Raw genomic sequence first — 21,874 nt, forward strand, 5'->3', positions numbered from 1 at the left:
AGGATTACAAGGTTGAAGTGGGATGAGAGATCTATGTTACTCATTGTGATCTCAGAAAACCACTGTGAGAATGATATGTTTAAACCAAGGATATAAGAATTAAGGAAACTGCATAACAGCACATTAAAGAGAGGAAGAGATTTTCAGACAGAAGTGTCAGTCTATAAAGGTATTGTGGAGTCAAAAGAACTGTGTCTACTGAAGATAGACCTTTATGAATTAAAGATGGCAAGTTTAATAGTGAGATTGAATACAGGTGAAGACTTCAGAATATGTAAGTAGTAAATCCTCTTGTTTAATAAAAATTATAAATAAAGGAATTTAAATGGGAGGGATTAGAGATAGTAACCTTTGATTTTAATACAGTTATGTCTTCTTAAGTAGATAATTGAAAAAGGGAAGTGAGCTGGCTTTTCTTCTTATCCTGATCTGTTAAATGATAGTAAATTTATTGAAACTGTACAATGAAGCCTTTTAAAGGTAAATAAAAATCTACAGTTATGCAAAAAATAAAATCTAACAGACCATTTCCAGGTGATGTCCTACCTGGAAATCAAGCTTACATATCTTCCCTTTTTACCCCTTTATGTTCCCTACTTCAATTTGGCCCTAGACCATGTCTTTTAAATTGTTTATCTTTATTTAATAACTAATACTTGATCATAGATATAAGAATAGTTTTTGTGTCTAGTGATACTGATTGCAAAGTGTATAAAGGAAACTTTTAACTTTGAGAAAAATATTTGATAGTTGATAAATGTGATAATTTTAGGTACATTTATTAGGGGAAAAGTTTCCATCTTATGATTTAAAAGTTTGAACTTTAGTATCTGCATATCAATTCTCATATAATAGGAATGAAAAGTCAATTGGTAAGAAAAAAATAGCAAAGCCAAAAGAATGTACTGGTTTAAGATAGTGTTCAGGGTAGATCTTTTCAACATATAGGCAACAACAACAACAACACAAATTGGCACATGGTAGATACCCTATTCGTTATTAAAAAGCAGTGTCTTTTTTCGTTATCATACACCTCTTTTTTTGAAATCTTCCCTTAGGTAATTTCTAGCCAACTCTGCATTCTGATAGCCAGTGGCTAATTATATCCCCCAAAGACAAAGCAGGTAAAGGGGCAAGAAATTATGTTTGCTGGACTTTAGGGACATCTTGTTATTTATTTGTATTTTTTTTTCATTCTCCTCTTTGCCTTAATTTGTAATTTGTCTGTAAGTTTGCCTTATGCATTAAATTTAAATAACTAATGTGTTGTAATGGATTGTGTTTTCTAAATTGCTATTTTATTGCAACAAAATAAATTTCAATACACCAATAAATTATTTTTTTGTAAACTTTTTCTTTAATGGAACTAAGGTTTTAATAAATGACCATTCATTATGATTTAGACAACAGTTGAAAACATATGACTTTTCTGTGTATGTATATTAAATTTTCTCCCAAACTAAGAAACTGAGTCATCAAAGGAAGAAGTCCTATCCTGTAACTTGATTAAGCCATAGTCTTCCTGCTAGAAAGAAGTTGATGTATTCAGCAGCTCAGGGAAGTGGAGTTCTCCAATTTCCTTGTGAATGAACAAAGATGAATGAATGAATAACAGAAGATGGATCAGAGATTCAATTTATCTAAAGATTCATTAATGTTCCACTAAGAATAGTTTCCACTTATGATCCAATGTGGACTGGGGAAAGACATGGCTGTTTCTTTTAGATTGAATTTTGTTCTACAATCATCTTCTTCCTTCTTTAGTACTGTTAGGGTACCTGACACAAATATTCATCAGAGACACATCTCTGAGTTCAAGCGAACGCTCATTGACTGAGAATATCTTCCAGGCTGCCCTTCTGCAATGTGAAACAGCCTGCTGAACGAGATATTCCAGTACAATGGAGTAGTTAAAAAATAACCTGTTTGATTGTGTGATTGTTACTTGATTTTTTGGCTGTGGTTTTGGTAGTTAGGGACTCTTTCAGGTTGGTTCTAACGGGATGGTCCTGCCTGGGTGGACAGGTGCTGATTATCAAAACTGAGTTACTTTGGCCTATGGACCTAACAAGTACTAGGGTGACTTTTATTTTAAAAACTTAAAGACTGGTTTTAAGTAATATTCTTAGATCTTGAATAGAGTTCTTTTTTCCCAGAAATGATAAAACAATGGATTTTTTTCATATGATCAAACATCTACCTAAAAAGAAATGAAAACAGGAAAAAAATGAAGGAAGTAAAGATATAGATATTATATATGTAAATAATATTATGGATCCTATTTTCTACCTTATGTCTTATTACCATAATATCACATCCCTAACTCCTAGAATACCTAAAGTTTTACTTATTTAGCCACACAATATTTCATAAACCTTAGTTAGAGAAAATTCTCTGGAAAAAGACTGTGGCCTGATATAAAACAAATAGTTTTACAGAATACAGAAATCTCTGGTTTATCTAAAATATTAGGGTCTATACACCACTTATTTATGTCTTGTTAGCTATTGCAAACAAAACACACTGTTATACTTTTTATAAAAATGGAAATAATTTTTGTCTCAAAATTGGAGATAGTTTCTTAAATTGCACACTAAAATAGTTCATTTTCATAAAATAAAAAATATGAAACTTATAAATTACCAAAAAAATCTCAGAGAAAGGAATTTTTAATAACAGCATTCAGAGAGGTGTAGTCTCTACAGTTCTCATTGGGAGGCAAGATAGTTGGTCCCTCATGTATTGCTCTAGAAAAAACTTAATTATCTTTTGAAAAGGGAAGTTGTTAAGGTCTATAAACAAGTCAGATTGGCTCCTGTTATTTTGCCAGAGAAATGTTAGAGTCTATAAAAAAAGTCTGCATGGTGCCTGACAAAATGCCAGAGGGAGTGGTTTGTGAAGTAACAAAAGTGAGCCATTAAGTGTGGAGATTCCTTATTGGTTGACTGCTGTATCTATTGTATGCTAATTAGATAAGCTGTGTAAAATGTATAAATACCACTCCTGTCCTACAATAAACGGCTCTCACTCCTGCTGTATCAATCTACACAAGTTGTTCATCACTCCCCGGTTATTTTGCCCAGCCAGGCGGGCTGCGGCAGGAAGTGACACTGAAACAAAACCTTTGTTCCAGTTTAGATGTGAGGTATCACCCAGAAGCTTACACATGAGACAATGCAAGAAGGTTCAGAGGAGAAATGATAGGGTTGTGAGACTCAACCCAATTAATGAATTAATCCCCCCCACATAGGGATTAACTGGTAACTGAAGTGGTTGGGTATGGCTGGAGGATGTAGAAATTGTGGGCGTGGCTTTGGAGTATATATTTGTAGCTGGTAAGTAGAGACCTAACTCTCTGCTTTCTGATCGTGAAGTGAGCTGTTTCCTTCTGCCACACTCTTCTGCCATGATGTTCTACCTCACCTTGAACCCTGTGGAATGGAGTCTGCTGTCAATGGATTGTGACCTCTAAAACTGTAACCCTCCAAATAAGCTTTTCCTCCTCTACAATTGTTCTTGTCAGATCTTTTAGTAAGCAAAATGTTCTGTTGTGCTATTGAACCATAGTATGACTCTAGATAACAAAAATGTACTCTTCATTTGCAAAAGCAGGAAGAAATTATTTTGAAAGTTTTACTATGAAGAAATGACAAATAAGAATATAGGAAAAAATAAACAAATCCCAAATGTTTTGTCTGATATAAGATGACTGAACTATAATGGGGTAGGGAGGGGGAGCATGGGAGGAAAAAATGAACTCTAGATAGGGCAGAGGGGTGGAAGGGGAAGGGAGGGAACAGGTGTTTAGCAATGATGGTGGAATGTGATACACATCATTATGTATGAAGACTTGAATTAGTGTGAACATACTTTAGACACAGAGATATAAAAAATTGTGCTGTATATGTGTAACAAGAATTGCAATGCATTCTGCTGTCATGTATTTAAAAAATAAAATCAATTAAATATTTTAAAAAATATATAGGTACCCTTACTGTGAGTTAAAAATTACACAACGTATACACATATCAAACCATCCCATGGTACATTCTTAATGTGTACTATCCGTAAGTTTTTATGTATCAGAGAAAAATAAATGATAGATTCAACACATGAATGAGGACATGCTTTAATTAATTCAAACTGCATTTTCTTCTTTTTGTTTTCCTTATTATATTATTCAGCAAACCACATATTGACTTAACAACTTTATCATGGAGGCTCTCACTTCCTGGTTGCGAAGTGTATATATTACAGGGTTCAGCAAAGGAAAGATGACTATATGGAAGAAAAAAACCACTTTGTCAGATGGGAAAACCTGGAAGGGGCGGGTGTAGATAAAAATAGGAGGTCCAAACATGAGGGACACAACGATAATATGTGTTTTGCAAGTGGAGATAGCCTTGCTCTTCCCTTCTGAGGAGTGTCCCTTTACTCTGCAGAGGATGACAGCATAGGTGGCCAGAAGGCCCAGGAAGCAGAGCAGGGTGAGCTGGCCACTGTTGGAGACCATCAGGAGCTCCACCACAAAGGTGTCAGTGCAGGCCAGCTTGATGACCTGTGGCACATCCCAGAAGAAGTTGTCCAGCTGGTTTGGGCCACCGAAGGGCAAGTGCAGGATAAGGGCCACTTGCACAATGGAGTGGGCAAAGGCTCCAAGCCACAGAGAAAAGTGAGACTAGCACAAAGACCAGGAGCTCAGCATCTTGAGATTGGGTCAAACCAAGGAGGATAAATTCTGTCACTACTGTGCTGTTCCCTCTCTCCATCACTTCTCATTCTGCAAAATAAAAGCAAAACAGAGGTCATCTGTTAGAAACACTTTTTCTTTTGTTTCACAGGTCCACCCCAGATAAAAGCAATATTTGCCATAGCCAACACATCCTAGTTAAATACAATTAATACCTCATAAGACTTCTGTGTCCTGGATCAATCCCTCTCTCCTTCTTCTTCTAATTTCTCACTAAGGCTCTCTTTTTCTAGTCACATGCACATTTAACTTTTATCCTGTGTTTATATATAACTGTCTTCTCTAGGACCCTGGGACGTTTTGCTTGGGGTATGTTAGAAATTTCCCAGTTAATGGAAAACTTAACCATTATCAAGGTTGTCCTTTTTGTGGTGTTGTAGGCCTATTATTATTGTTAATGGTTCTTCATCATTTGTAATTGTTAGATTTTGGCCAACTTTGGGTTCCTTCTCTTTATCCTCAAAAAACAAAGTGCTTTTGCACTTGCTTTTTTATTCAGGTCCTATGCAAGCCTGAGTTCCTGATTGCTATCTTTCTGTTTGTTTTCTGAATTTATGTATTGCTGCTTTGCAACTCTCTGCTCTGCTTTGTTGTCCTTTGTGCATTCTCCTAAACTGGTCATCAGGATCTCAAGCAAAATCTGTACATGTGACTTGCCTTAGGGGGTTCCTTTAATTAACGATGGTCTGGGCCAATCCTATATCTGCACTATATCCTGCTCTTAAATTCTAATTAATATTCACCCAGCCTCATTTGCTTAATCAATCTCAGAATGTTAGTCAAATGATATCCTTCTCTCTAACAGGTATTGTTTTATAATACAAAAATTCATCAGAATATATAAAAAATTTTGTCTATCCCTACTAATAATATTAAAGCATAGTAGAGTAGGAATTCTCTAGATGGAAATATACTGTAACATATTCATTTGATATATAAGAAAAAAATAAAAATTTTAAATTTATGATTAATGTACTCTTTTTTGAACTTATTAGCAAGTGATAGGCAAAATTATGGGTGCGTATTTTTACATTTCAACTAATTAGATAATTATTAATTAATGGTTCATCTATTGGTGCAATTTATTTATGCACTTTATAATATCATGGTATTGCTTTTCAAAATATTTCCCCTTTTCTGGCTATAATGTTTTACTAAATATTTATGCTAGAGAAATTGGGAATTAAGGTGTAGTCCATATGATGGTTTGCAAAGTAGAATATTCATTCTAGGGAGGGGGCATAACATATTTAATTGGGGTGATTAATAATAGTGGACCTTCTTTCTATGTCACTCTAAGCTATATTTTTGAAAAATCTTATATTTCCCAATGTGCTATAATTTTTGTGTTAGTATAATTGTACAAATATTTAATAACAAATAAATTCTCACACATTGTTAGACTGCATGTTTTAGTACTGGAGTGGATGACTTAAAAGATGAATCATTACTAATTAAAACTGATTGCTGCCATACAACATACAAGTAGTACCATTGAGTTTTGTGTTTTTTTTTAAGAGAGAGAGAGACAGAGGGAGAGATTTTTAATATTTATTTTTTTAGTTTTCGGTGGACACAACATCTTTGTTTTAATGTGGTGCTGAGGATTGAACTGGGGCCGCATGCATGCCAGGCGAGCACACGACCGCTTGAGCCACATCCCCAGCCCCAATACCACTGAGTTTTGATTACAGGTAATGCTTTCTTTTCAGAAGTTCCAGGAACCCAGGTTAATGCAATTTGGCAATGGAAAGTAATGAAATACACATGCTACAACATGAATAAAAAGAAAAAGCTTTACATTATGTTAATGGGGATAGTCACACAAAAGAAACAATATTTAAAAGGTCCAGAAATGGAAAACTTAGAAGAAATGTAGCATAATGATTGCCTAGGTTTAAAGGGTGGAATGAAGATTGACACAGCATATATGAGAACGTTTTAGCCTGATGAAAGTGTTCTAGAATTATATTATGATGATTCTTGCATGATAAACTATGATTAAATAGTGCATTTTAAATGTTGTGTTTTATGATGTGCTGATAATATCAATATTGAAAAATATTGATGTAAGTAAATGTGGAGTGATACTAATGTAAATGTAATATAAATTACTAATGACATCACTATATAGATGAGATAGGAAGGGAAAAATGAGGGAAAGAATAAAAAATAATCAGATCCAAAAGACCTTACAGAACTCATGGGACACTTAGGCAATGTGTTATATTTTACCACACACCTGTGAGGAAATATCTAAACATTTATTTTATGTGATTAGTCACATTTGTAACTAATAACTAAATGTTATAGAACAAGTACTCACAACAAAGGAGCACATATTTAGACACACAAACACATAATCCCACATGCATTAGCACACATAGAGTGAGTCTTAGAAATCTGAAATATGACATAATGCCTTTGATATCCTTAGAAGTAGCTAGGGAGCTGCCTTCTCTGTACCTACTTACACCTCCACATCCACACTTCACACTGTCTGCAGAATCTGTTCCCAGGACAGTGAGCTTGGGAGCTACCCTCCTGTACTTACATCTGGTGCATCCACTGCTCACCTGAGTTGATCAACTGTGCTTCTTCAGGTTCAAGGTTCTAAGACACAGGTAGCTCTCACTCTTCCTTTGTTTACTTTCCATTGTCTGTACCTATTCCCTGTCACCCAACAGATGGAATTCCATACCTTCCCAAGTCTTTGGTCCACTTCCTGCCCTCTTCAAGTCTCATTTCTGTTCTTGAGGTTCTTAAATCATGCTCATCAGAGACTGAGAATAGCTGTGTATGAGATGACATTCCTCTGTTTGAGCCTGGAGAACAGGTTCAAGCAATGGGTATCACAAGTTAAAATAAGTGTTCAGGCAGGGAGGACAAAGAAGTTATGTTAGTGTGGGCTAAGGTGGAGCCTGAAGGTGGTTACCACCTCTAGCCTTCCTTGTCATTTCACCTGCTACAATACTCATCTGGCACTGCAGATGCACAGGCAGAGGGGAGCTCATATCCCTCATTCTTTCTCAGAATTCAGTTGCACAAGCATCTGCAGGCCAGATTGTGCATAACTAGGTAGCCATTAGTCCATCTGCTAGAGCCATGGCTTGAAGACAGAATCTCTATCCTAGCACCTGTCTCCTTCATCATTCCCAATTGATTTTCTTTTGCTTCTTTTTCCTTCCTCTTCCTTCTGCTAATTCTATCTTCATATATTCATATGTATTCTTTCACATTGCTTTCAATTTTGTAGTTTCTTTCCCTTTTATTTTTTTCTCTGTAATTTTCTCTCTATTCTCTTCTTTTCCTCATTTGCTTTCTTACTTATTCTTTTCTCCTCCTCCCACTTGTCCACATTATTTGAGACTTAAGTATTTTTCACTGTCTTTTCTACATACATAATTTCAGTACATTCAATGCTCATTTTTTCAATAATTCTGAAGTAGTGGATTGTTTACCTTTGGTTAATATTTCTGTTGATTACATGGGCTAAATTCTAAACAGTCCACATGCAAGGACTAGAAAAATGAAATCTATCACTAGATGGGAAAACATCAAAGACAAATGATTTTCAACTTGCTCCATCTTGATAGTTTATTCTTCATTCTTCTAAGATATTCCTTGTAATAAATAAAAAATGAATTATCATATTAAAATTTGTCTATAGTTCTTTAATTTGAATGACATGTATCTTTGTCTGTTTCTCCTATTAGAAATGAATACCATAGACCTGAGAAATTTATAAAAACTATGGAACAATTCAGCTCATATTTGTGAAGGCTAAGGTATTCAAGATGAGGTGGCATACCTAATGAGGGCCTTCCTGCTGCTGTGGATTTTTGAAAAGTACCAAGGTGTTGCCAGTCATTAAATGTTTGGACAGAACAATCATGCTAACTTGGATCTCTCTATTATTTTAAAGTTACTAATAGAGTCATAGGGGCCCCATGTTCATGATGTCATCTAATTACCTTACAAAAGCCCTAATGTAAAATATGTAAACATAAATTTGGAGGATTAAGTTTTGACATGAGAGACTCAACATGGCGGCGGGCGGGGAGTCAGCGCTTTCAGTACCTCCTCAGCCATGCTGACAGAGAGACACATCAGAACTTTTGGATTCTACCTGCTGAGAAACTCCCAGCAAGATTCCGCTGAAGTGAGACCTAGGTGGGGAATTTGGGATTATTGGAGGTGACAGCTTAACCCGGACAGGTGAATCTCGGCCACCCTGTGCAGAGGTCCGGCCAGTGATTACCTGGCGACCAGCGCAGAAGGAGGCATTTCAGCATTGCCAGAGACTGTGTGCAGCGTAAATACCCTTTGAAGACATTGCTAACCAAGCCTTCATGAAACAGCGGACCAGAACTGAAACCGATTCTGGGACAGACCAGAGACAGGCAAGACCCAACCCTCCCATGGGACACTCCGGCAAGGAGTTTGGGGCCCGCCATAGCAAAGAGCTGATGTCACCAGAGTTGGGCGGAGGGGATCCCTTCCCAGCAAAATCGCTTCAACAGGTGTGTGACTCCCATTCCCACCAGATGCTTAAGGCTGGGCAACCTCAAAAATCTCACCCCAGAGCTCTGTGTGCATGACTGTAAGGGCCAAGGGAAGCAGAGGAGACTCCTGACTCCCAACTCCCCCTACCACTAGCAGCGAAACCCAAGGCCTTAGCTGCCAGTTCCCGGGGCATGGCCACCAAAGGGGTCCAGACAAATTAAACTGACGGTTCCCAGATCACCCGCTCCACAACCGTGGGGTCTGGATGAATGACAAACAGAGAGAGTGCTCTTTCATTTGGGAAATATGGCACTCAGGGGTGCTGCAACAGTAACTAGATCTGTGGAGATAGCCTCCAGGGGAGCGGGGCCTGGCTGGCTGGCAGGAGGAAGGGGGTAGGGGCAGGAGAAGAGAGACGGCTCTGGACTAACAGGATTGGAGAGATGCCCAGTCGGGGAAGAGTAGCTGCCTCACAGGAATTGCTGCTGGCACATAGAGGGCAGAAGCTCGGCTCGGGGGCACAGCTGCACCTACTGGAAGAGAAGAAAATAGAACTCTAAGACTTCATTTATCTTTTTTTTTCTTTTCCCTTTTCAATTTTTATTGTGCTTTCCATTCTCCTTTATTCTACCTACTTTTCTCTCCCACTTTCTCTTTAAGGACTCCTTCCTTCCCCTTCCCCCTAACTTTCATCCCAAGCATTACAACTTTCATTACGTGTAATTTTCTAAATGAAAATAGGTGAATGTTCCGAGGCTGTCTATAGGGCTTCTAAGTACCTAGCTATTACCAAATACCCTGATCCATTCACCTGTTAATATCCCCCTTCAGTAGAGCAATCTTTCAAAGTAGCCAAGACATACTAACCTTCATACCATCATAGCACCCAATCTAAACATAAAGTCCTAAGACTATATATATATGCCTACAGAATCCATAAGCCTTTTATGAATCGAATGAAGCAGCTTTAAATTACAAAAAAGCCCAACATCTCTAGACATCTCCCACCACAAAGGAGAGACCACAGAGATATACAAAACCAAAACAAATTTATAGGAGAAAACAGAAACACAGCAGTTAAACAGACTTGGAAAGTAACGTGAACACCATGAAAAAACAAGGGTAAAAAGGATTACAAACAATACAGGACAACTTAAATTTACAGGAGAACTTAGAGGCATCAAAAAATGGACAGAGAAAGAACTCAAGGCATACCTGACTCAGATGAAATGGAATCTTAAAGAAGTCATTAGACAGCAAGTCCAAACAATGAAAGAATGCTTTCAAAATGAATCACATAAGCAGATTCACGAAGTAAAAATGAAATCTACCAGGAGATAGAGATTTGAAAAAAAAATCAAACAGTAATCGTAGAAATGCAGGAAACCATAAACCAAATCAAAAACTCAAATGAGAATATTACAAATAGACTAGATCAAATAGAAGTCAGAACATCAGATAATGAAGACAAAGTTTATCAACTGGAAAAGAGTATAGTCCACACAGAAAGGATGGTAAGAAACCACGAGCAAAACATACAAGAGATATGGGATGTCATAAAAAACCAAACTTAAGAGTCATTGGGATAGAGGAAGGTATAGAGGTCCAAACCAAAGGAATGAGCAATCTGTTGAATGAAATAATTTTAGAAAACTTTCCAGACATAAAAGATGGAATGGATTGCCAAATCCTGGAAGCCTACAGGACCCCAAACATACAAAACCGTAATAGACCAACTTCAAGACATATTATTATGAAGATATCCAACACACAGAACAAGGAGAGAATATTAAAAGCTACAAGAGAAAGGAGGAAGATTACATTCAGTGGTAAACCAATTAGGTTAACGGCTGATTTTTCATCACAGACGTTGAAAGCAAGAAGATCCTGGAATGATGTATTTCAAATGCTGAAAAATAATGGATTACAACCAAGAATATTGTATCCAGCAAAATTAAGCTTCAGGTTTGACAATGAAATTAAAATATTTCATGATAAACAAAAGTTAAAAGAATTCGCAGCCAGAAAACCAGCACTGCAAAGCATTTTGAGCAAAACACTACAAGAAGAGAAAATGAAAAACAGCACCAAAAACCAACAGTGGGAGGTAACTCAGTAAAGGGGGGGGGGAATAAACAAAGAGGAAAAACAAGCCAAATTCAACTAAATAAATAAATAAACATGATTGGCAGTAGAAACCATATATCAATAGTAACCCTAAACGTTAATGGCTTAAATTCACCAATCAAGCGACATAGGCTAGTAACTTGGATTAAAAAAACAGATCCAACAATATGCTGCCTTCAGGAGACTCATATGATAGGAAAAGACATACACAGGTTGAAGGTGAAAGGTTGAGAAAAATCATACCACTCACATGGTCTTCGGAAGTAAGCAGGAGTGGCCATACTCTCATCGAATAAAATCAACTTCAAACCTAAGTTAATCAAAAGGGATAAAGAAGGACACTATATAAGGGACCATTCACCAACAAGGCATAACAATTATCAATATGTATGCACCAAATAATGGTGCTGCGAAGTTCATAAAAAGAAAAAACTCTTCTCAAGTTCAAGAATCAAATAGACCACAACACAATAATTATGGGTGACTTCAACACACCACTCCCACCATTGGACAGTTCCTCCAAACAAAAGTTTAATAAAGAAACTATAGAAGTCAATAACACAATCAATAACCTAGACTTAACCAACATATATAGAATATATCAACCATCATCAAGTGGATATACGTTTTTCTCAGCAGCACATGGATCCTTCTCAAAGATAGGACATATATTATGCCATAGGCAACCCGTAGTAAATATAAAGGTATGGAGATAATACCATGCATCTTATCTGATCATAATGGAATGAAACTGGAAAACAATGATAAAAGAAGGAAGGAAAAATCCTGCATCACCTGGAAAATGAACAATATGTTACTGAATGATCAATGGGTTACAGAAGACATATAAGAGGAAATAAAAAAATTATTAGAGATAAATAAAATACAGACACAACATATCAGAATATATGGGACACAATGAAAGCAGTTTTAAGAGGTAAATTCATTGCCTGGTATTCATTCTTCAAAAAAAGAAAAAACCAACAAATAAATGAGCTCACACTTCATCTCAAAACCCTAGCAAAGGAAGAGCAAAACAACAGCAAATGTAGCAGAAGGCAAGAAATAATTAAAATCAGAGCGAAAATCAATGAAATTGAAACAAAAAAACCATTGAAAAAATTGACAAAACTAAAAGTTGGTTCTTTGAAAAAAATAAATAAGATCGACAGACCCTTAACCATGCTAATGAAGAGAAGAAGAGAGAGAACTCAAATTACTAACATATGGGATGAAAAAGGCAATATCACAACAGACACTACAGAAATACAGAAGATAATTAAGATAATTAGAAGTTATTTTGAAACCCTATATTCCAATAAAATAGAAGATAGTGAAGATATTGATAAATTTCTTAAGTCATATGATTTGCCCAAATTGAGTCAGGAAAACACACACAATTTGAACAGACCAAAAACAAAGGAGGAAATAGAAGAAGCCATCAATATACTACCAACCAAGAAAAGCCCTGGACCAGATGGGTATACAGTGGAGTTTTACAAAACCTTTAAAGAAGAATTAATACCAATACTTTTCAAGTTATTTCAGGAAATAGAAAAAGAAGGAGCTCTTCCAAATTCATTCTATGAGGCCAACATCACCCTGATCCCGAAACCAGAAAAAGACACTTCAAAGAAAGAAAATCACAGACCAATATCTCTAATGAACCTAGATGCAAAAATCCTCAATAAAATTCTGGCAAATCAGATACAAAAACATATCAAAAAAATTGTGCACCATGATCAAGTAGGATTCATCCCTGGGATGCAAGGCTGGTTCAATATACGGAAATCAATAAATGTTACTCACCACAACAATAGACTTAAAGATAAGAACCATATGATCATCTCAATAGAAGCAGAAAAAGCATTCGACAAGATACAGCATCCCTTTATGTTTAAAACTCTAGAAAAACTAGGGATAACAGGAACATACCTCAATATTGTAAAAGCTATCTATGCTATACCTCAGGCTAGCATAATTCTAAATGAAGAAAAATTAAAGGAATTCCCTCTAAAATCTGGAACCAGACAAGGATGCCCTCTCTCACCACTTCTATTCAATATAGTTCTCAAAATACAGGCCAGAGCAATTAGACAGACGAAAGAAATTAAAGGCATAAAAATAGGAAAAGAAGAACTTAAATTATTACTATTTGCGAATGACATGATTCTATATCTAGAAGACCCAAAAGGGTTTACAAAGAAACTATTAGAGCTAATAAATGAATTCAGCAAAGTGGCAGGATATAAAATCAACACGCATAAATCAAAGGCATTCCTGTATATCAGCGACGAATCTTCTGAGATGGAAATGAGGACAACCACCCCATTCACAATATCCTCGAAAAAAATAAAATACTTGGGAATCAACCTAACAAACGAGGTGAAGAATTTATACAATGAAAATTACAGAACCCTAAAGAGAGAAATAGAAGAAGATCTTAGAAGATGGAAAGTGATACCCTGTTCATGGCTAGGCAGAACTAACATCATCAAAATGGCGATTTTACCAAAAGTTCTCTATAGGTTTAATGCAATGCCAATCAAAATCCCAATGGTATTTCTTGTAGAAATAGATAAAGCCATCTTGAAATTCATATGGAAAAATAAAAGACCCAGAATAGCAAAAGCAATGCTAAGCAGGAAGTGTGAATCAGGCGGTATAGCGATACCAGACTTCAAACTATATTACAGAGCAATAGTAACAAAAACAGCATGATACTGGTACCAAAACAGGCGGGTGGACCAATGGTACAGAATAGAGGACACAGAGACGAATCCACAAAATTACAAATATCTTATATTTGATAAAGGGGCTAAAAGCATGCAATGGAGGAAGGATAGCATCTTCAACAAATGGTGCTGGGAAAACTGGAAATCCATATGCAACAAAATGAATCTGAATCCCTTTCTCTCGCCATGCACAAAAGTTAACTCAAAATGGATCAGGGAGCTTGATATAAAATCAGAGACTCTGCATCTGATAGAAGAAAAAGTTGGCTCTGATCTACATACTGTGGGGTCGGGCTCCAAATTCCTTAATAGGACACCCATAGCACAAGAGTTAAAAACAAGGATCAACAAATGGGACTTACTCAAACTAAAAAGTTTTTTCTCAGCAAGAGAAACAATAAGAGAGGTAAATAGGGAGCCTACATCCTGGGAACAAATTTTTACTCCTCACACTTCAGATAGAGCCCTAATATCCAGAGTATACAAAGAACTCAAAAAATTAAACAATAAGAAAACAAATAACCCAATCAATAAATGGGCCAAGGACCTGAACAGACACTTTTCAGAGGAGGACATACAAACAATCAACAAGTACATGAAAAAATGCTCACCATCTCTAGCAGTGAAAGAAATGCAAATCAAAACCACCTTAAGATACCATCTCACTCCAGTAAGATTGGCAGCCATTATGAAGTCAAACAACAACAAGTGCTGGAGAGGATGTTGGGAAAACGGTACACTTGTACATTGCTTATGGGACTGCAAATTGGTGTGGCCAATATGGAAAGCAGTATGGAGATTCCTTGGAAAGCTGGGAATGGAACAACCATTTGATCCAGCTATTCCCCTTCTTGGACTATTCCCTAAAGACCTTAAAAGAGTGTACTATAGGGATACTGCTATGTCGATGTTCATAGCAGCACAATTCACAATAGCTAGACTGTGGAACCAACCTAGATGCCCGTCAATAGATGAATGGATTAAAAAATGTGGAATTTATACACAATGGAGTATTACTCTGCACTAAAAAATGACAAAATCATGGCATTTGCAGGGAAATGGATGGCACTAGAGCAGATTATGCTAAGTGAAGCTAGCCAATCCCTAAAAAAACAAATGCCAAATGTCTTCTTTGATATAAGAGAGCAACTAAGAACAGAGTAGGGAGGGAGAGCATGAGAAGAAGATTAACATTAAACAGGGACGAGAGGTGGGAGGGAAAGGGAGAGAGAAGGGAAATTGCATGGAAATGGAAGGAAACCCTCATCGTTATCTAAAATTACATATAAGAGGAAGTGAGGGGAAAGGGGAAAAAAAAACAAGGGAGAGAAATGAATTACAGTAGATGGGGTATAGAGAGAAGATGGGAGGGGAGGGGAGGGGAGGCGGGATAGTAGAGGATAGGAAAGGCAGCAGAATACAATAGACACTTGTATGGCAGTATGTAAAAATGTGGATGTGTAACCGAAGTGATTCTGCAATCTGTATATGGGGAAAAAATGGGAGTTCATAACCCACTTTAATCAAATGTATGAAATATGATATGTCAAGAGCTATGTAATGTTTTGAACAACTAAAAAAAATTAAAAGAAAAAGTTTTGACATGAGTTAGGTAGGGTACAAATACCCACATGAAAGCTAACCATTTTTCCAAAATGAAATCCTTGAGTTTTGTTTTTCTGCCCTAAAAGTTGTGGAGATTTTACATTAGGGTCACAGCCATTTTTTAATGATGTTTTACTATTTTTTGGAGCCGTACGTGAGTGCCTAACTAACATGTCACCCAATTAGAACTTAGAGATTACATGTCTCTAAATATTCATAATAAAAACTGCTTTCTCTAGAATGGCTTTTGTTTAGTAATTCATGTTTAATGTTTTTGATATTAGTAAAATGAGCTATTTCGTCTGTAATTTTAAAAACAGCACTTTTAGTTAATTTTGATAGATTAATTATTTCAATTTTTATAAGAGGTATTTCTACTGTTTTAGGATAGCAAACAAGACATGACTAGGTGGCAAATAGACCCTAAAATTTTAGATGATTCAGAGAATTCTGGATACAATGATATCTATTATATTGGGCCACAGTCCTATTAGAAAACATTACATGATTAAATAGGTAAAATTCCAGGTATTCTAGAGTTAGAGATGTGATATTATGATAATAAGACCTAAAAGTACAAAATATGGTTCATAACTTATTTACATAAATAATACATATACATTTTCTTCTTTCATTTTTCTCTTTTCATTTCATTTTTAGATAGATGTTTGATCATTAAAACAAAATTTGTTTCATCATTTCGTGGTAAAGTAACTCTATCTAAGAATTATAACTCAAAACCAGTATTTAAGTTCTAAAAATAAAAGTCGCCTTAGTACCAAGGAAGAAAGCACATGATTTGTAGGAGAAAACTAAATCTAAAAAACCAAAGCCATCTACCCCTATTCGACATTGGATCATGAGATGCAAACTCTATTATTTGTGGATCATCAGCATATCTTTAGATAAATTGACCCTCTGGTCTTGTGTCTGTTACAGGTTCATCTTTGTTCATTCACAATGAAATTGTAGAAACCCACTTCCCTGAGCTGCTGAACACCCCAACTGATCAATAAGAAGACTGCAGTTTTATCTTGTCACAGGAAAAGACTTCTGTCTTTGATGACTCTACTTCTCCGTTTGGATGGAAATTTGATATACATATACAGACAGACGAAAGTAATGTATTTTAAGCAGTGGTTTAAACCATAAAGCATGATACTTTATTGAAATCATAGTATTAGGACAAAAGGAAAGGATTAAAAATGAAAAAAATTATTGGTGTATTGAAATTTATTTGGCTGCAAGGAGAATAGCAAATTAGAAATTATAAGGCAGTAATCGTTTAAATATAATATATGGAGTAAAATTCAGGCAAAGTACAAATTAAGGCAAAAGTGGAGATTAAAATACACTAAGAAATAACAAGATGTTTATTAAACCCAGCCAACTTCCCCCTTTGCCTATTTTGACCTTGGAAAATATAATTAGCCACTGGCTATCAGAATACTGAGCTGGCTACAAACTATGTTAGGGGAGATTTTACAAAAGATGTCTGTGGTAAAGGAATAAAAAAGACACTGCTTTTTAATAATTAATACTATATCTACCATGTGCCATTTTTTAATTGACTGTGCTGTTGAAAGATACTGCCCTGAACATTATTTTAAACCATTTAATTTTTTGGTGATGCTTCTTCTTTCCAGTCTACTTATAATGCCTCTTAATATATGAGAAATAATTTGCAGATGCAAGTGAATGCAAGTTTTTTCTCCTATACATATATCTGAAATCACCATACTTATCAAACCATAAAATATTTCTCTCACCTTAGGCATTTACTTGGAGCTTTTTATGGTCAATATTACCTGAGACAATAGCTATTTCATTCCTGTTATTACATATTAGTTTCATCTATTCTTGAATTTGTATAAAATACAATATCATAGTTCTTTTCATTTTGTTTTAAATTTCTTCTTCTGAACATAAATAATTCTTTAGAGATATCTCTGTGGTTAGTGTATCTGTTCTATTTTTCTTACTGGGTAACATTTCACTGTGTGAATATGCTTTAATCCTATCATGACATCTACCTCTCATATGAGCCAAGGTAACATGTCTAGTAATGAGAAAAACCTTGGAAGGCAGCAGGTGTTACAGGTGTGCATCACCAAGCTCTGCTGGCAAAACATTCTTTTGTAAATAACACTACTTCAGGGAAGCAATTGAAGGTTTAAAAAAGAAACACTATGCCACTATGCCACAGTGGAGCTCTTTGCTCTTTGCTAAGCTGTATTGTCTCATTGTAGAGGAATAGTGCATAAGAGGCCACAAACAAGTAGTTAAAAGTTCCAGTGTAAAGTCCCAAGGAAATATTTGGTAGTTCCAAAAAGGTACTTATTTTTCATGGTAAAGGGATATCTACTAGAACTACAGAATATCTAATACAATTACATAGCTGCAAAAATACATCTATACTTGGTCAGGTATGTGTGTTCTACTCAAGTCAGGGTACTGGCAGAGAAAACTTGGACATCTGAAATATGTGGTCGGTACACCTGAATGGATGATCCTGAAGGCTTTGCCCCAGCATACTTCCTCCTTGAGTAGAATTAGAACTTCACCCTACTCAAAGGAGCTTCAGGTGACAGAGAACCCTTTTGTTCTGGCCTGGCTTCTTCACCATGATGATAACTATAGTTCCAGCAAAACCACTGGGACCCACTAGACTTGACAAGAGAGGAAGAGACAGCAATCGCAAGAAATAGCTTTCTTGTACTGATAGGACCCATGGGAGTGCTCTTAGAATTAGATATTTTTTTTAAAAAAATCTTGTTGTGATAAAAGTTCCATACCATAAATTTCACCTATATATGTATGTGAGTTCCTATGTTTGTTACATTCACAGAATTATGAACAAAACATGACAATGTAATTTTAGAATATTTTCATGTTAAAAAACAAAAAAATATTTTTAGCACGTTTCTAATGTGATACCAAAACACATGAGATTTTATTTGGTGTCCTGCACCGATGCATGCTGCAGTGTGATGAATATTAAAGTCACCAGACTAAACTAAATGATACAGTCACAAAAGATTACATTTTACCACGCTTCCACAGCTCTGGACAATCATTAATATATTTTCTGCCCCTAAGTTTTGCCAATTATGGACATTGGATACAAATGGTTTATGTCTTTTGGTCTGTCACGGAGCCTGATATTTTCATGATTCATAGATGTTTTTGTATATATCAGTATTTGATTATTTTATGCCAAATAACATTTCTTTGTATAGATACATCACATTTTAAAATCCATTCACCAGGTAATAATATTTTGTGCTGTTTTTATTTCTGAGCATTTATGTTTAAAGTTGCTATTATTCACAGGCAGATTTGAGTATGGGCATTGGATTTCACTTGTGGGAGGAATATGTAATTGGAAATTCTAGGTAATAAATATTGTAGTTTGTATTTGAAACATTCCACAAAGACTCTTGTGTTGAAAGCTTGGTCACCAATGCCAAGCTGTTAAGAGGAGGGTTTTTAGGGAAGGTGATTGGATCTTAATGGCATTTTGGTTGGGTGGTTATGTACTTTAAAAAATGATAAAGTTGATTAAAGGGAAAAAAAGAATTAACATGCCAAGTAATGGTCACTCTACTCAGGGATATTATATTTTAGGATTCTAGGCAAATGGTAAATAATAATTGAAATAATATATATTTGGTCTTTATGATTGAAAAACTGAAAAGTAGCAGAATATTTTTTTATTTATTCATTTTAAATTTATTATTTAATTTTATTTCACTTGAGTTAATGAAACGCAAAACATAGTAAAATCTAATGTTATGTTATAATTGTTATTCAATTTTGTTTCATTTTTGACATTTTTTCTATGTTCTGTTCTCCCTGTTAGAATATTGCTACAAAAATAATGATGAAGTTGCATTTTCACAAAGAGTAAAATGAAAGAAAGGCAGGGAAATTTTAAAATACTGAATAAAGTATTTTAAATGGAATTAAGACAATACTCAAGACAAATTCATAAAAATTATTCATTAGGACAAAAACATGAGTACGTCAAACACATTTTAGGTTCTTCTCACATCATTAATGGAATAAGAAGAATGACAAGCTAATTTCCCCATAATGAAAAATCATTCTTGTTTGGATTTTAGGGAAATAATTCACAAAATTAAGCTATGTGGTGTGCAAATGTAAAAAAAAAAAAGAAAAATCTGTGAATTGTCTTAAATGTATACTTGTGTCTAGAGACTGGAACAATTTGTAGCTCTTCACTAAATTATCTCATTTCAAACTATACCATAAGGTCAATGTATTTTCAATATATGTTGAAGTACACACAATGAGTTTCTGGCAAAAGTCTTTTCCTTAGAAAACATGTAATAGCTCTTGAATCTCTCAGAGCCTTTTTCATCTCTTTATTTCTCACTGTATAAATGGCTGGATTGAGAAGAGGTGTAAAAATAGAATAAAACACAGCAAGAAAGTTATACAACCAGGTGATGTTGAGGGGCCACATGTAGATGAACACACAAGGCACAAGAAAGATCACCACCACTGTGACACATGGGCACTGCAGGTAGACAGGGCCTTAGATGCACCAGTTTTAGATCTCTGTAAAACACTGAGAAGAATATATGTTTAGGACACGAGCAAGAGGAAAAAAAACAGTTACAGCCTCAGTCACACATTTAACATTCATTGATATTCTCAAATCAGAAGAATCCATGCAGGCCAACTAGATCACCAGTGGCATATCACAGAAGAAGCTACCTATTTCCCTGGGGCCACAGAAAGGCTGCACAATCACAGCCAGGTACTCACAGCATGCTCAAAGTCAGTAGTCCAGGAAAAATCCACTATTCCAGTGCACCTTTGCAGGTTCATAATGGTGGAGTAGTGGAGTGGTTTGCAGATGGCCACATAGCGGTCATAGGCCATGGACACCAGGAGCACCATCTCAAAGGCTGCAGTTAAATGGGTGAAGAAGATTTGGCACCTGCAACCTGCAAAGGAAATGGTCTTCTTCTCCCTGAGAAAATTGGTGATTATCTTAGGAGTGGTGATTGAGGACAGCCATGTATCAACAAAGAACAGTTTGGCCAAAAAGAAGTACATGGGGGGATGAAGATGAGGGTCAGTGCTGATTAAGGTCATAGTTACAATATTTTCAGATACAGTGATCAGGTAAAGTAACAAAAATAACATGAAGAGTAAGACCTGCATACTCCATGAGTGGCCAAGTCCCATAAGTATAAATTCTGACAGGGTGGATAGATTTCCTTCATCCATTTTATTCAGTGGGTTCCCCCAGTTAGTGGGAGGAGAAAGGAGACTTAATTTTGAGAATTTCATATTCACATTGAAATTCTGTTCTATTCTAACACATTCTAATAGAAATTCTATTCTAACATTAAAAGGCAGATTACAAGGAGAAATCTTGTTTAATTAAGAATGGCATTATGTCCCCCAAAGAAGCTAACTGACTTTACTGGACATTAGATAGAAATGTTATGCAAATGATTTGCTGAGCAAGTGCTTTGATAAGAAAGGAGTGAGGAAAACAGAGAAGCAAGGTGAAAGGTTAAACAATGATTATGGTTTCACCTGGAATATAGGTTACATGCACTAGTAAATGAAAAAAAATCTGAGTGTGAAACTCCTGGTCATTCCATTTTATAACAAAAATTAAATAATGTACTTCATATGATGGTGACTGATACTGCAGTGACAGGATCCTATCATTTCTTGGTCCTATGTGTAATGATTCCTTCAAGTCTTGTTGGAACATCTTGTTAAGATATCATAAGATTAAAGTTTTAATTTAAACCTGTAAAATAAAAATTGAGCCAACCTTCTAATACATTTGCTATGATGCATGCAAAACCAGGAACATAATTTACCATCAATTTCTATATATAAGAGAATGTATTTAATAGAGTAAACAGATTAGTAAGTAATAATAATCAATGTACAGTCACATAGACGTGGATTAACCAAAGTGTATACCAGTTCAAACTTAGATTAAAATACAACAAGCTCTGAAAGTTTCATATAACAAAGTTATATGAAAACATTTGCCTTAAAATTTTTCAGTAGATGCTGTAAAACACATAGACTTTGAAATATTTGTCTTTTGACTATGAAAGGTAAAATCTGTCTCTTTATACACACATAGATA

The 21,874-nt window shown here is 35.5% G+C and overlaps 1 protein-coding gene across 1 annotated transcript; it reads right to left on the reverse strand.

The window, feature by feature from the left end:
* Positions 1-4,180: 4,180 nt before the first annotated feature.
* Positions 4,181-20,985, reverse strand: LOC143393933 (olfactory receptor 4N5-like). The gene is made up of 2 exons (XM_077109026.1): positions 20,554-20,985; positions 4,181-4,678 (listed from the first exon to the last, which is right to left on the reverse strand). Exons 1-2 carry the CDS (start codon positions 20,983-20,985, stop codon positions 4,181-4,183), a joined length of 930 nt encoding a protein of 309 aa, XP_076965141.1.
* Between the last annotated feature and the right edge of the window lie 889 nt (positions 20,986-21,874).

The sequence above is a fragment of the Callospermophilus lateralis genome, chromosome 3 (assembly GCF_048772815.1).
Source record: "Callospermophilus lateralis isolate mCalLat2 chromosome 3, mCalLat2.hap1, whole genome shotgun sequence".
NCBI lineage: Eukaryota > Metazoa > Chordata > Mammalia > Rodentia > Sciuridae > Callospermophilus > Callospermophilus lateralis.